Source organism: Molothrus ater, chromosome 2, assembly GCF_012460135.2.
Source record: "Molothrus ater isolate BHLD 08-10-18 breed brown headed cowbird chromosome 2, BPBGC_Mater_1.1, whole genome shotgun sequence".
Lineage (NCBI taxonomy): Eukaryota > Metazoa > Chordata > Aves > Passeriformes > Icteridae > Molothrus > Molothrus ater.
Genome location: NC_050479.2, coordinates 89376978 through 89393169, shown reverse-complemented (window position 1 = coordinate 89393169; position 16192 = coordinate 89376978). Strand labels below are relative to the sequence as shown.

At 41.8% G+C, this 16192-nt stretch overlaps 2 protein-coding genes across 2 annotated transcripts in view; one reads left to right on the top strand and one right to left on the bottom strand.

The window, feature by feature from the left end:
* The first annotated feature begins 12 nt into the window (after positions 1-12).
* FAM162A (family with sequence similarity 162 member A) lies at positions 13-8176 on the top strand. The gene is made up of 5 exons (XM_036380291.2): positions 13-142; positions 1162-1281; positions 3479-3587; positions 6745-6853; positions 7929-8176. Exons 1-5 carry the CDS (start codon positions 127-129, stop codon positions 8013-8015), a joined length of 441 nt encoding a protein of 146 aa, XP_036236184.1. The 5' UTR covers positions 13-126; the 3' UTR covers positions 8016-8176.
* Positions 4331-16192, bottom strand: part of KPNA1 (karyopherin subunit alpha 1) — a 58871-nt gene continuing 47009 nt past the window's right edge. Inside the window, exon 14 of the mRNA XM_036380166.1 lies at positions 4331-15310. Coding sequence (XP_036236059.1) covers positions 15123-15310 — 188 coding nt within the window. The 3' untranslated portion in view covers positions 4331-15122. The remainder of the gene's footprint in view (positions 15311-16192) is intronic.

Genomic DNA, 16192 nt, shown 5'->3' with positions numbered 1-16192 from the left:
CCCACCGGAGGCGGTGCCGGCCCCGCGGGCCCCGGGCGCCCCGCGGCGCGGCTCCCTCCAATCGCGGGCCCGGGGCGGGGCCCAGCGGTGACATTGAGCGGCGCCCAGCGGGACCGAGGCAGCGCCATGTGGGGCCGCGCCGGTGAGTGAGGCGGGCAGGGAGAGACCCAGCCCCGCGGCCGGGCCCGGGCTGCCGCCGCTTCGCCGCCTCCCCGCCTCCCCGGGAGGCCGAGCGGCCGGGCCCGGAGCGCGGAGAGGCGGCCCCGGCCGGTGCTGCGGCGGGAGCGGAGCCGAGCGTGAGGGGCCGTGTCTGATGGACTGGCGTCCGAAACAGTACAAGAGCGGGGCTGTGCCCCGGGTTCTCCAAAGAGCTTGAAAAGGGGCCGGTTTCACTGGGGGTGTAGCCCGTAAATGTAAATTACTGGTTTTTCAGAGCGGGAGTGTATTATTCCTCGAAAGTAAAGGGCCGTAGGAGAGACATTTTCAGACAGTAAAACTAAGTAAAAAATAACTCATGTTAGGTTTTTTAAAGTGCCCCTTTTGCGTTTCTGAGTTAGTTTGGTTGGTTTTTTTTCCCCCGAACTTTTTCATTCTATTAATTAATGCATTGGAAGCGCCTTCTTTGAAGTATGTGTTCGTATATAAGTGCTCTTGCCTTTTCTAATGCGCTACAAAGTAGTTACCTCTCAGTGTAAATATTCTGCCTTCTTGACTTGACTCTGTCAATGCTTTTGGGATGTGACAAGGTTGGTAGAATGCTGATGTGCAGTCCTCGAAATAGCACCATCCTAAGTGTATCTAAAGCATATGTACAAATTAGTTTCTGGAAATTGTAATGTGTTTCAGAAATTGCTGGCAGGACATTATCTTGCTTTTGTTGTTTTTTTTTTTTTTTCCTAAATTAGTTTAATTGCATTCACATTTTTCTACATAAGATTACTGAGCAAGCTCAAGGCATACCTTATAATCAAGCTTTCATTTCTTTGGTGGGCTATTACAACTAAAACTGGTATTTCTTGGGTTCATTTTTACCTATTGGTTTTCTTTCTTTTTTTCCTCTTGTGTTAAAAAAAACCACCCTGAAATGCTTCCATTGCAAAGCTGGTTTCTACTGCTCTGAGTTAAATTTGGCCTCTTGGCTTCCTCTGTTTTCTCTCCCAGATAGGGCTGTTAAAGTGCTGGGAAGAAACATTCCCTTGGTTCTGAGGATGACTGAGGGAGTGGACCCACAGATAAGCAGAAGGCTGTGTGTTAAACCCCGGCAAGACCTTCAGACAAAGAGTAAGAGTCTTTGATAAAGTCATGGAATGCTTCATACTATGGAATACTCACATATCCATGCTGCAATCATCTGAACAGGAATTTGGCTGACACCGGTGGTCATATCCCTGATTTTGTAAGAGTTCTGGTCTCTAGACTGAAAAATGGAGCATTAAATTTGGTTGATTCTTGTTTTCTAACAAAAAGCCAGGGGTCAATGTTTCCACTTGTGGCGGTCACACAGCATTCACTTTGTAGCAGATCACCAGAGCCTTATCTAGTGCACACTCCTACACTGAGGCTCCTCAGCTCTGCTCTGGAACTACCTGTTCAGCCCCACTGTAAACTGTTCATGTTTAGGAATGTTGTGTGAGCTAAAAGACTTTTGCAGTTTTTCGGAGTGCAGCCAGCTCCAGCTGTTCCAAAAACTGAATGTGCCCTGCAGGGAAGAGTCTGAATTGTTCATGTTTAAGGGTGGAGCTGGTCAGGGAAAGCTCAGGCCATGAAACATTTTTTCACTATATTTGGGACAGTTTCTGTGCTCCTTGTATCACAGGTTCCTTATGGCCCACCCATGCAGGAGAAAAGGAGCACACAGATGTGAAGCATTTGGCAGGACTCTGTGTTAAACACATGGATCAGCTGCTCTGGGTAGGACAAAAGGTCTCCTTAAAAGTGTGATGTCTCCAGCAGGGACTAGTAAAGGAAGTCCCTTATGCTTTTGTGAAGTGGGAATGGTGACCTACAGCAAGAACCTAAGGAAGAGAATAGGAAGAGGATTCCTCTATACCACTGCCCCAGAGGTGGCATCTTGGTGTTTAATAATCCTCACTAGATTTTTTTTTCCCCCCACAAATTTGCCCAGTTTCCTGAAGCTGGATGTATTTTTAGCATCCACATTCTCTAAGAATGTGGATGTTAAAATTCCCTAAGAATTTCTTCTCTAAGAAATTCCTCAGCTACAGTCTTGTGTTTATTTTTTAACCCAATGTGCACTGTTTTATAATCTGATTTTCCTTTATTCAGTACCCCTTCCAAACCAAGACCTCATTATAATCCACACTCCCAATGCCTCTTGTAATGCCCTGCTGGGCTGAAGAGAGCTTCAGTCACTGCTTTCCAGGCCAAAGGGTCTCAGTCTGTGACACAGTTTCTTACATGGTGAGCATTCCATACCTGTGCCTGTTTCTATTTCAGCCCCCTCTAAGTCTTTCCCATGCCATTCAAAAAGCTGGAGTCACAGTTTTACACAGAGGCACAGTAATGCTGTTGTGTTGGCCTGAGTTCCTGCTGTTTTCCTTTCTGTCACTTGCCAAAACCACTGTGGAACCCCAAGGCCTTGCCCAGGCCTAGGTAATGATTTATAAGTGAGGGCAGAGTCTGTCACTTGTGTGTGAACTGGAATTGCTTCCTGTTTATGGACAAGGGAGTTCCCAGGCCAATTCATTCACTCTGGGTTCTAAAGCTCTGTGCATTTTGGGCTCAGCCCTCTTCTTTATGTTTTTGAATAACCCGGTGTTGTCAGCACACTGTATCCACCCCACTCCCTAGGTAATTCAGGAATCCATGAGGGAGAACATGGCCATACAGGATACTGCCTATTGTTTTAAAGGAAGAAGCTGTCAATCTTTGCACTTTGTTTCTTAGATTTTAATGGTGTGTTATATATGAAAAGCTTCCCCTGTTACATTATGAATATTTTGTTCCTGGCGTTTGAAAGACTGACCTGAAAATTCTGTGTCCAGTCTTTGCCTATGGTCATCTGTTTATTTATACCTTCAGATAACTTTTTCAGGCAATGTAAGTTTTTAACATTCTGTGATGCTACACTGGCTTTTATTGTTATTGTGCAGCATGTTGACTTTTCTATAGCTGTTCCATTTGATTTCTTTTTTTGTAACCTTTTTTAAATAAAATATAAAAACAGTACCTTAGGAACCTTAGATGCTGGAGCAGCTTTTGCATATTTAGACCTGCAGATACAGAGGTTTTGAGAAGGATTTGGCTTTCCTTACGTGGCTTCAGTTTCACCCATATTCACACGTTTGTTAATCTGTGATACAGTTTTCATTCTCTAACTACCTCTAGCAATCATATTTAGAGTTGTGCATTGCTCACCCTAACTGGTTTTGTTACAGCTCTGACCATCCAGCCTGACTGTTGTTTTTGGTGTTGTTTTGTTGTTGTGTCTTTGTGTGTTCTGTTGGGGATTTTTTAGGTCGATCTGCTTCGGGAGTGCCTGGACACAGGCCTACACCCTGGGAGAGAAGGTGTTTGTTGTGGGCAGGCCATTACAAAAAGCCAGAGGATATTCCAGAGACTGTCTCGTAAGTTTTGCTCTTGAAACTGTAAAAGAGACTTGCATGACTTCTGTCTATGCAGAAATAAGTTACTTGCATGCAACTCCAGAGTAACTTCTGTCTATGCAGAAATAAGTTACTTGCATGCAACTCCAGAGTAACTTCTCTAAAAAGGAATGGGTTTGCACAGCTGAAAAACCTTACCCTGCTGTGTTTGCTTTATCATCCTTGTAGATTAAATGACTTCAGCAATTCTCTTGTGCTAAGATAATGTATCCCTCTTGATTTTTTTTCCTTTTTTTGCAAAGGGTTGACCAGCATTTATCAGTTGTTTCATTAGAAAACCATGTCACATCATTTCATTTTTACTCTTCTCTCACAATTAGAAAGCTTTTTTCAAACATTAGGGTGAGCTTTTTCTAGTGTTTTTCATTATATGTCAGTCTCTTGTGGGAAACTTTCATATACGGCTATAAAATAACTGAAACTCGTTTAAGTACTTATTAATGAATACCTAAAGGGCATGGGCCAACTTCCTTTACTGTTGGAATTTAAACTAACAAACAGTGTTAAGGCTCCCTAACTATATATAGTCAAAATTTTCGTGTTGCTGCTGAGTTCAAATGTCAAAAGCTTTGTCCCGTGTGAAAAGCAGAAAATAAAATGTTTTGGTTTGCACACCAAAAATAAAGATCAAACTTATCAGCAATAGACAACTGTTAGTTTAAAAAACATTCCTAGTATAGTTATCTTTTAAAACATGCTCGTAATGGTTTTAAGTACATGTATTTATTTAAATTAAAAAGAAACAGTAAATCTTGCACTACTTGAGTAAGAAAATGATGTAGCTGCCCTCTTACATATTTTCTGTTTGTTTGGATGCACCATGTAGGAATTGAAAATCCACCCCTGTATCTGAATTTATCACAAGAATGAATTTTGTTAAAAGTGGAATCCTTCCATTTTGTATTGAATCATTTTTCTTAAAGCTACATTTGAAATACATACAGGAGTAAATTATTAAAACTTACTATCACTTCATATATTTTTGCATACCAAACACTTGTTATGAGTGTTTTTAAGAAAACAGAGTTAGCAGAGTGATTGTTTTCAGTAGTTTATTGAAAGGACAAACCAACTTCTGATAAAAGCTGACCATTTCTGCAAGTGCATAGGGAATTCTTTTTATTTAGACAAATAATTCAGCCAAATCTGAGAAGACAATTGAGAACTATAAAAGCACAAAAACTTGTTTTCCTGTTCTGAGATTAATTAATTAATCTGAGATTAATTATGTGTTGTAAGGACTTGTGCTATAACTCAGTAATCTCGTAAAATGTGGTGAAGCAACCCATTTATTAAACAAATGTTAAACTTAGCAACTGAACTGATTTAAAATGCAAGTTGTGTTGAGATATCTACCTTTTGCTCTTGTAAATTCTTAGCACATCTAAGTTATTTCCAAAATTAACTAGCAAACTTTTTAAAATCCTACTGCTGTGCATTTCAGCTTAATTGCAGCCTGCACTCAAGGCTTTCACTGCAGATTATTAGCAGAAGCAAATAACCTGGATGCTAAAATTAACCATTAGTTTCATTGTAGATGGATGTGTTTGTTCCCTATGATCAGAAATCTTGTACTCAAATCAATGCTCTGACAAAAACAAGAACAAAACTTCCCAGCTCTCAGGTCCTGTGTGATTTACCATGCTGAACTACCATGGATCCTGAAGTACCTTTTTTTTTCTTCCAAATGTAAGGATCAAAATGTAGTAAGATTCCATGTAATTTCCCAGTTCCATTAAATCCATTCTCCACATTAGTTTTGGGGTATAATTAACCTAGTTTGATGCATTTAGTCTTTTCATTACACAGTGTTGGTGCTTCTCCAGTCTTCTGGAATTTTGTCATGTGCCAAATATAATCAGTGTATCAGCCCTCCTTGAGAAGGGAGTTATCTGCCCTAAATTCTGCAAGGAGAGTTAAATATACAGGGTGTAGGTCTTTGGTTATTATGGACAGCACTTGTAAAAAGCATTAATGCTTCACTGGCCCTTCTTGCATTGTTCTCTCTAACACAGACTGAAAACCTGCTGTAACCAAGATGCCATTTGAGTAGAATGATCTTCAGAGTTAACTCAGGAAAATATGATCTTTTGTTTTTACTCTCTACACAGCTGGAAGGTGTCAATAGCTGCTACTCTTCTGGTGGAAGACTTCTGGTTTTTCAAACAGCAGAGTAGGCAACAGGTTTCCCAAAAGGATGGTATAGCTACTGGTGTGGCTAGCTAAGCCCCCTAAAATGAATAAAAAAAAAATTTAAAGAGTTCCTCTATCCAGAGCTGATGTAGGAAAGCTTACAATCCTCCACACCTCCTTTGTTTCTCAGGGAAGCAGATCACTTTAGGATTATTTACTCCAGCAGGAGTAGGGACCACTGGTCTTTTACAAAGTCGTGTTCAGAATTTCTGAGTGCTGCATTCAGCAGCTTGTGTGTCACTTATTGCACTTTCAAGTCCTGAAGCAGAGGAAGCACCTTGCTGGGAAATAAGACTGCATCATAAATGAAATCACTGAAGTTCAGGCAGAAGAAATTGCAAAGCTGTGCTAATGCTTCCCTCTGCCCAATGAACTCTCAACTGTTAAAACACCATGTTTTGGGTTTTACCAGACTTCTGCTATTGAGAGAAAAATTTGTGTTTTACTATGTTAAATACATCACAGTTATAACACAGCTGAGTTCTCCCTGGCTTTGCAGATATTGGAAGGTGGTAGTGAGCACAGAGGGAGCTGACAGTAAGAAAAGTACAGTATTGGTTAAACCATTCCTCTCTTTTCCCTGTTCTTTCCACAATGAACAAACACACCTAAATCCTGCAGCCTTCCTCCTTTGCACTGCAGTCAAGTGGTCTGCAAAGGCAGTATTTTAATAGTAGAAAAAGCTAAGATTAAAAAGTTGGGCTTGTTTCCAGCTTTGAGAGTAATGCCTCTGTTACCATGTATCTCTCAAGGTACTTAGAGATCATCAGCCTTTCCTGTTGGAAAACTTTTTTTCTGCACAGAGCCAAGTGCTGTTAGCATTCCACAAAACTACCAAGACAGCACACTAGAAGAAATTAAATAATTAGCCAAGTGAATTATTTGGGTCTCTGATAACAAGTGTGTTCTTTTGTTCTTTCTTGAGGCTTGACACAGTGAGAGCAGCACAGACCACCCTGCGTGTGAAGTTCAGCTATGTCATGATTGCCTTGACAATAGTGGGATGCATCATCATGGTGATCAGAGGGAAGCAGGTAAGCACAGAATTTGGGCTGATGAGGGCAAATAAACCTTCATTTAAACAACTTAGCTCCTCTAGGGATTTTTAGTACTGTCTAGCTTTGGGGGTTTGAAGTTTTTTGTTTGTTTTGGGGTTTTTTGTCATTTTATCACCAAACAAAATTTTACTAAGTCCTCCTGGTTCCCCAGAAGTGACCCTCATTGACTAATTCTCCTCAGAAAAGGATGATGTCGCCATTAAGATGCTTCCTTTAAACAAAAAACCCTGAGCTTGAAGTGTCTGCGTGGCAGAAGAGCCTTACTTGCTATGCTGCCTCTCTTCTGATGACAATGCTCAGGTCTGGTTTCTATGGACTGCTGTGTTCTAGAGAAACCTTACAAGTAGTGACAGTCTTAACCCCAGCACTGTGAGCTACTGAGTGTCACCTGACATTTTCTATCAGAATTTGTCTATTACAATGAAAAAGATGCAGCACTCTGAAATGAAACAGTGGGAGGATTTTTTCCTGGCTTTAACAGCAGAGATCAAACACTGATGATTCCCAGAGCATTTTCCTTTGTACTGGAGAAGTATGAATGCAAGTACCAGGAAGAGAGGACAGCTACTTTGGAATCCTTGTTTTCAAAGCAGCTGGAATTATTTATGTTTCCTGAGATGAGCTCAGTTGGCCAGAGAATGGTGCTAATAATGCCAAGATTATAAGTTTGATCCCCCAGTGCGCCATTCAGTGAAGAGCTGGAATTGATGATCCAAGTGGTCCCTTCCATCTCAAAATATTCTGTGAGTCTGTGATTATGTTTAACTTTTGATTTGTTTCTCTGTCTCATGAAAATCAGATCAGTATTAAATACTGACCAGAAGCACAGAATATATCTCCTAGTGCCTTGAAAAAAGGTTTAATTTATTCCCAGAGAAGTAATTACCTTCAGCCAAAATAACCTCTCAATATTTTATTTTAACCCTCTTGGCTTCCTGGCATTAAAGCTGACAGAACTGTGCCTTGGTAAGGATAGGTCAGGTAAGTTATTGATTCAAGTTTCAACTCTGTGGTCCTTCAGGTGATGACTGATGATGTTATTACATTGTAGGCTATGAAAAGACATGAATCTCTTACAACCATAAACCTGGAGAAGAAAGCCAAGTTGAGAGAAGAAGGTGCATCTGCTAAACCATAGAGGAGGAAATGAAGAGATCAAGGCCTGGGGTAGAAAGGCAAAGACCCTTTCAGCACTGACAGGAGGATATCATCACATCTGTCCTGTATATTAGTTCTGTACACCCGTGTCCAAGAAAGAATGAATATGCTGGCTGTAGTCAATAAAACCAGAAATACCTATTTGCTTTTCCTTATAACGGGTCCTTTCTTCCAAACTCTTTTCTTCACAGTTAGTGGGACAGGACACATGAGCACAGTGGATAAGCAATGTAATTGTTTCCCACATGCTGTGCACCAGAGCATCTTTTGAAGTACTGCAGGACCTGTACCTGCATTCTTGGTACCAAACCCTTGCATGAAGTCTCATGTTCTTACTTACCACTTACAGAAAGGTAACTGTAACACAAAAGAAGGGTCCATTTGGTTTCCACTTGCACAAACAAAATACCTTCACTAGCCATCAGGTTTCCTCAGCAAGAATGGAACTGTATTTATTCTGTATTGGTACTGGCTACTTCAAGTAATCCACATGTTCCTCTTTGTGCAAGACAGAACAATTATTAAGGGAGCCCTTGAGCCAAAACTGCATGTCTGACCTGCATTGACATCAGCAAAATGATCCTAAGGTACTAGAAAGCCTAATTCCCTGGTCCAGGTCCTGTTATTCTGCCTGAATTTGTTTAAGTGAGGGGTAACTTCCTGTGAAGAGTTGCCTGTCTTCAAGAAAATGAGGAAGGAGATGAAGAGTGAAATAGCATTCCAGAGAACCACACAGTGTGGCAGCTGACACCTAAGAGTGGTCCAAGCAGAGCTGTGAAAATGAGGAAACAGAGATGACTGTTTTGAGGAATACTGAGCAACTGCTTCAACCTCTACTGTAAGATTTACTATTTAGAGGCACACGAGTATGACAAAATCAATCAGGCATTCTTGCTCTCTGCTACTAAGCTCTTTATGAATCTTTAGATTTATATGGATTTTGCTCTTTTGCATTGTTGTCTGTGCTTTCATCATACTAGGCCCTCCTAGAGATCACCTGCCTCAAGAGTCCTATTTCTGGCATTGAGCCCAGTCACACGCTATTCATGTTGAAGAGCCCACAGCAACCCAGGGAAGTATTTTCCTCCCTCCTTTACCTTCATCTGGAAGGAAATGTAGATTGGAAGTGTCAGGACTGATCAAAATGTCACTGCCCTGCTGACTGGCCCTGGGGACTCCAAAACCAAAAGAGACATACCAGCATAACAAAATTAGTTTGTGAACTTTCTCAGAGTGAGAGGGAGATTATTTTTGTTACATCCCTAAAAATTAGCAGTATTGCCAAATAATTAAAAGCCCTACAGAAATGCAGGGTAAATCTTCACTAGCAGATGCAGTTCCATCTATGAATTGCATTTCTGAGTACCACAGTGAGATGTAACCTATCAGAAAAGCTGTGTAGTCAATTCCATCACAGAAGTCACAACCTTCAGGTGATACAATGACCTGTCATCAGATTCTCTGGATGGAAATGATCATAAGTACACTGTCAATTAAGCAGAGCAGGATTGTACAGATTTGTCCACTTAATTAGCACTGAATGCAAGGCATATTTAATTTCACTGCAGGTATGTGAACAGATTTTCCATGACAATTCTGGTCCTTTGCCACACCAGCAGGCACACAGGTGGCAACCAAAACAAAATCTTGCCCAATTACATGCCTGTGGTCATGTATGTACTAAATGACACCAGAAAAGAGAACGTGCATTTCAGGTTTCCTTGTGATTTATGCTTGGTGATGGCAAAGCCTAAAACTGTGCATCTCAAAAATATCACCCTTTCAACACACCTCTGAGTGCACTTTGTGAACAGAACTGGCAGGTACCTCTCCTAGTTTTGGAAATAAAACTATTTGGACTCATCCAGCTGGTAAAGTACTTCAAATATAAAAATATGCAAAACACCACTTCAAAAGCAACACTTCAGAGCATCAACAGTAACCAGTTTTTCATTTTACTTAAATTTCTATAAGCTTTATGCCATTTACACAAAAACTGAAGTCTGGTCTAGTGGTTTGACAAAAGCTCCACATATCCTTCTGTGACCCTGCTATCTCCACCATTTCAAAATCTGGCATAAAGACTCCGCATCACTGCCCAACTTGGTGTTTTCTTTCAGCTTCTGCATAGGCTCAAGTCTCAAACCAAAGCCCAGGACAACGCGTGTTGTATGGTCTCCAGCTTGCTCCCAACCACTGCACTGTTTTCTTTGCAAGTAGCTGGGCACTATAAAATGATGGAAATCTTTCTCAGCAAGGCAGTGAAAGGAACCACCTCTTCCCTGGTGTGATGGCTTCCAAGAAGCACTTCTGAACAGGGACAGTGGTTAGAAAACCAACACACCTTTCTGGCCAAAGCAGCCAGTCCTGCTGACAGGAGAACTTAACACCCCTCAGATCACTGAGAGCTCACAGCTTCAGCCCAAAGCCTTTCAAGAGTGCACAATGGAAGGAACATACTAAGCCTGAAATGGTACCTCATTTTCTTTCTTGGGCTTGGTCTGTAACACCATTCCCATTTATCCAGAAGAGTCCAGTTTATCAATCCCATACCGTTTGCCTTATTGCTGTACCTGGTCCAGAGGCAACTGAAGCTTCCCAAGGCAGCAATCACCTGACAACTCCAACACTGCTTCAGTGGAACATGCAGGAGGCACAGCAGGACACGGCCATAGCAGTACACAAAGAGGTCTTGCTTACTTTTCTAAGACTCAGGCACCTGAAGAAAGACCTTCACAAGTCTAAAACAGGCATGGCAGAGTACCAATGGTGCGTTGTGCCAATTTCCAGAAGCAAAAAAAAAAAAAAAACATACCGGAAGAGATGCGGATTTACTTTAAGCTGACATAGAGATCAAAGTGCACAGAGGTAAGACAGCTGTTGTGGAAGACCCCAGAGAAGCAGAGATGTGTATTGCCAGGAGCACTGTCACACGTAGGACCATGTGGTGAAATCTAATCCTTCAACAGTCTTGGGTGCTGACAGTAAAAAAAACAAAAGCAGGTCCAAGAACATGTAGGTCCAGGGTCATTGCCTTCTTCCCTTCTTCTAACATTAGGCAAAGGGTCTTGAACCACCTGTGTTTGGTTGGCATCAAGGAACAAACAGGAACGGGCTGAAGTCTCTAGGCAGCAGTTCCCTCAAATGATTGTGTGATACCTTCCCAGGAGCCCCAAGTGCTGGCCCTGGCTTAGTTACTGAGCTTTCAGTAACCTGCTCCATCATCCTTTGTACCCTCCTGAGTCCAAGACACTGACCTTGCCTGCCATGTTCCACTGGGAATTTTACCAACAGAAAGAATGATGGCTCCTGTTTGCTGCCCAAACAAAACCACAACTTTAATGGCATTACAGATCAGATCTGCTGGACTGCTAGATAGCAATTCCAGGCAGTCCTGCATCTTCCTTTCTCTAACACCCAGTTTAAAACAGACATTGTTAAAATCTCAGTGCAGTGCTTCCACCTCCTTCCTGATGTTTCAAAAAAAAAGCAATGAATTCTCATTACCAGCCTGTGGGGCTTTTGGAAGACGCTTAGATGGGATCTCCACAAGCAGACAGAAACCAATGCGTGTATTTTAATTTTGAAGAAAATATGAGACACTTTTCTAGTGTTACATGCTGCCTGACAAAGCTAAGAGAAGAACACAAGAATTCCAAAAACTCCCTCACCTACCCTCTACATGAGACCATGCTGCCTCTTATTTAGACACAAAACAACAACAGATCATTCAAAACACAGCGTGACCTTCACAAAAGTGGCAGCTAGAGGCATTCTCTGAGATGGTCCCTATCTGAGCACATCCTTCAGGAGAGCAGAGAATTCAATGCTTCTAGCAGGGGACACAGCCAACAGAACTGCGTTAGGAAGCAGTGTTCAAGCAATATGATATAATGATCCTCAAACTTTCACTGGCACTTTCCTCCAAAACAGAGTCCTTCATCTGTGGCCTGACTGTTAGTTATTAGATGGTAACGTTACACTACATGTTTGGCTCTGTTAAATGCAGGTAGTTTACTTGCCCTTGGCTTAGCAAGTAATTCTGGTCAGTCTGTATCAGTGAGCTTTTCCTTTTATAATTCACAAGTCTGATCTCCCTTCTGTACCTATTTAATGTGCAGCCTTTGTTCAAAGTAGATTTTGTTTCTTTTCAACCTATTAATAAGGCTAAGTAAAGCAATGCCAAGAACTGGTTGCTGGAAGATCCTGATGGAAATACACTCAATTAAGCACCATTTAAAATTACATTGAGACCTATGAGTTAGCCGCATTTTAATCCATTTAATGTGTGCCATGTTGATTCTTCTAGTGGTGTGGTTTTCACTCAAAATATTATGCAGTACCAGTCAAATGCCTTACACAGTCTAAGTATTTAGGACAACAATATTACCTGCGTCAACCAGGCCTGTCATTTCAAACAAACATACCAAGTTTAAAGATTTATACTTATCTGCTCTGAATTCACATATCCACGGCAAAAGTAACAAATACTGGCCAGGCTCCTTACACAGGAAGGCACACCAGTCAGCTTAAATGGACTCTTTTTTAATTCACTCATTTAGAGGCAATTGTCATTACTTTCTTGGGGGGCAGGGGAGGGAAACGCCAATGCACCACATTGTTTTCACTAGCCTGGAAGAGAAAACACTAATATATATAGATATATAGGTATGTATATATATACACACACTTTATGCGTGTGTGTATATATATGTGTGTGTGTATATATGTATATATACACGCTAGTGTATATATACACAGAATATACATATATGAATATACAGAATATATGCACACACACTTTGCTCAGATTTGTTTACAAAATATGTAGCATTTTTATACCATCCAATAAGAGGTACATGGTTTTAAACAAATCTTATAGAAATGACATGTTATTGGAAATTTACACGTAAAAAAATCCAGCACAAAAAAATCCAAAAGCTAAAACAAGATTTTGCTACTAATCAGTGCTTCTATCACCCTTCAAGAAAAGAGAAACACAGTTATTTATATGTGATGTAAAGGCAACATTGAGGGGTTTTTTTGCTTTTTTAAATTAACCACCAAATTTAACCCCCTAAAATTACAAAGAATTGAAGTCCATTTACAGATCAAGTGCAGTAAACTAAATGTTCCTTCAGCACAAAGCAGCACTAGAGAAAATAACTGGGAGATGGAAAGTGGAGGCCAACTGGCTTAGCTAGGGAGGCAGCAGGTGGCTGCTGCAGTGGCCACACAGGTCAGAGTCTCCATCCTGAAGCAGAGACAGAAGACTTTATTTAAATAATGGTCACACAGAGCTGATGTTCAGGCCTTTGCCTAGCTTCTTTCAGCAGTATGACAAGTGACTTATGTGTTTTTATAACTCTGTATCCAATGGGCTGGTTTTGCTTTTGCAGTGGCTTATCACTGAGAGGAGTCATGAGGATCTTGAAGACAGTTCTGCCACAAACATTTACCACAGCTACGTGACGCTGCAGTTGCCAGTGGCGATTTTGAAATGTTTACACTGGACAAATGTGTGTTCCAAGCATCCAAAATGGCTTGAAAGAACATAGCCTGATGCAGGGGGGAGCGGACGGCCTAGGGAATCCATTGCATTCTCCAAAATGGAACTGCCACTTTGAATCAGGCGGCATCTCCCCAGATGTGTGAAGTTTGGTGCCAGTGTCAGCTGAACTCAGTGAGGAGTGGCTGGCCTTTGCATCAGAGGTTTGTGATCCAAGCAGGTTGCAGAGCCAAGAACATGCTGCTAGCAGAAGGGCAGTCTCCAGCTGTGCGGCAGCTGCCATGCAGTCAACGATGCCTTACAGATGTCATCTGGAGGAACCATGCGTTCCACGCTAATTCACCTGAAGTCTCATCAACAGCAAAAGGGAAAAGTGAAATGAGAAGGCCAGGTGGATCCAGATGTAATAGTACTATCCTGTGAATGTAGTGTCATTTTAGTTAAATAAGGGCCTTGGCCAGGAGGACTGTATTCCATCAGGTGAGCTGGAGAGGAAGCTCCTGTCTTGTGAAAATGAAAAGGAGATCTAACACTCCTTGTGCCAAGTTTTACAAATTAAGAATTCTGTATTCAGAAGTTAACTTTTCAGAAGACAAATCTGTTCAAGTCACGCTGTGTAAAAATGTAAAGAGGCAGACAGAGGAACTTTTCAGCCATAACTAGAATACCAGGGACCAGACTCTGGAGCATGGAGCCAGAAAGGGCTTGATCTTTAAGGAAGGCCCAGCTGGATCATACTGTGGCTGGCAAGCAGAAGTGGGGGCAGTTTCTCCATTCTAGAAGCTGTTTTGGAAAGTCATTTCTGGGGAGGTGTTAAGAGTAACCTATTCACAGGTTCTTTTTTTGTGGAGGGAGAGTTAAAACTGGAAAGGTATACAAATCTCCACAGTGGTCTGCAATCCAACTTGGGAGCTCAGTGTTGAGACAGGATGGGGCCAGATGTGTTCAGTATTCCCAAGAACCACAAAACATGTCCATTGCAGCCTGTTGTTGCAGGGGCCAGAGAACTTACTCCATTGTTTGTAACATGTTCCTCATGCCAATAACCCCAGCTGGCACATACAGCAAGGTAGATAGAACGTGTGTGAAGGTTTAACGCATCTCTCGCAGCCGTCCAAAGAGGCATCCAGGGGAGAACATGAGGGATGAATTCAGCTACGTTCTCAGAAAGGCTGAATGTCTCCCTGGACTGCAGGCACACTCTGCAGCAAATACAAGAGAAAGGCAGCCTTCTCTTGGATGCCAGAAGTGGGGGGCCAAGTGGAGGAGGGATTACTTTCCTGTAATAGGAACAGGGAATATCTCAAAGTATAGAAAGGTGCCTCAACTCCACAAAGATGACAGTGGAGAGATTCAGAATCTAGAGGAGAAGGGTGATTCTGGCGACCCCTTGCCAAGGAGGGGACATCCTGCCACGGAGAGCCAAAAGTTTTCCAGACGTATGTAAGAGCATGTGCACAAGGCAAGCGAATGAGCGCAAACAGGGTTATGGAAAACATTGAGAGAATCACTCCACGGGTGGCTTGTGGCTCGACAACAGGATTGGCTAGGTAGAGGAGCACACAGCACAGGGGCACCTCAAAGCTGGAAGCCTTCCATGGGAGCCTCACACTGCTGGAAGATGTATTGTTGCTGGTTGATATCCACTTGTGGGGCAATGCTGCTGTCTTCATCTTCTGTTCCAAAGTAGTGCTCAATCAGATCAAAGGCCTTCTGATAAATCTCTTGATTCTCATGGCTCTGCAGAAATTCAATCTTGTCCAGGCCTGCAGAGAAAAGCAGTACATAAAAGTTACAGCTCAGTCAAAGGATATGACCATGACAATTTTCAGTCTGTTTCATTATTCCCTCCCACCTTCAGAAAGAACAGGCTTCTCTATGGAGACCTGTATCCAACTTGTACTCTCCAGAACCAAGGAAAGCCAGTTTGAACTACAGAGATCTCTGTAACTGTGTTATGTGTTTCGTACCTTCTGTCTGCCTTTACCCTTTCACTCAAAAATTAAATCAACAAGCTTGAATGGGTAAAGAACAAGGCCTCAAACTCTAAGACTTTTAGGGCTGTATTTCCTAAAAGCATGTTTACAGTGCTTTCTTTATGAAGACTGTGACTACAGAATCACCTACGTGTAAGCTGAAATAAACTTCTGATAATCATCTGGTCCAACCTGCAGCCCATCCCAGCAGTACTAATCAACACCAGATAAGATCTGATGTTGTGTCTGGACAAGTGTTCCAAACTTCTAAGGATGGAGACTCCATTTCCTAACCTGTATAATATATATGTATACAATGCAGTTAAACTCAGACAACCAGTTTTTGGGCAGGCTTTAAAGGACACGGGCAAACTCAAGCCTTGAAGTCAGATACAAAGAAAAATAATACAGCAGGGAATGATGCTATAATGAAATCCAAATGTTAGCAATTCTAGTAAATCTCTACTGCTGGGAATTGTAGTGGTTTTCTTCTAACACCTTTTATTCTGTACGAATCAAGAAAAGAAGATCTGCACATTCTTCTCCAATCGATACACAGACAAAGATAATGTAGAAGATGGAATACTCTGTAGACGTATCAAAGAACAGATTATTTTCAGTCACAGTGATAAGGGAACTAACAGAACTGGGCTGCTGAGACTCCAGTGAGTT

Excerpts from the sequence above, each read along its gene's own strand:
- FAM162A (XM_036380291.2), top strand. Across the intron at positions 1,282-3,478 it reads GCAAGACCTTCAGACAAAGA|GTCGATCTGCTTCGGGAGTG; the intron begins GTAAGAGTCTTT and ends GGGATTTTTTAG. Across the intron at positions 6,854-7,928 it reads TGGTGATCAGAGGGAAGCAG|GCTATGAAAAGACATGAATC; the intron begins GTAAGCACAGAA and ends ATTACATTGTAG.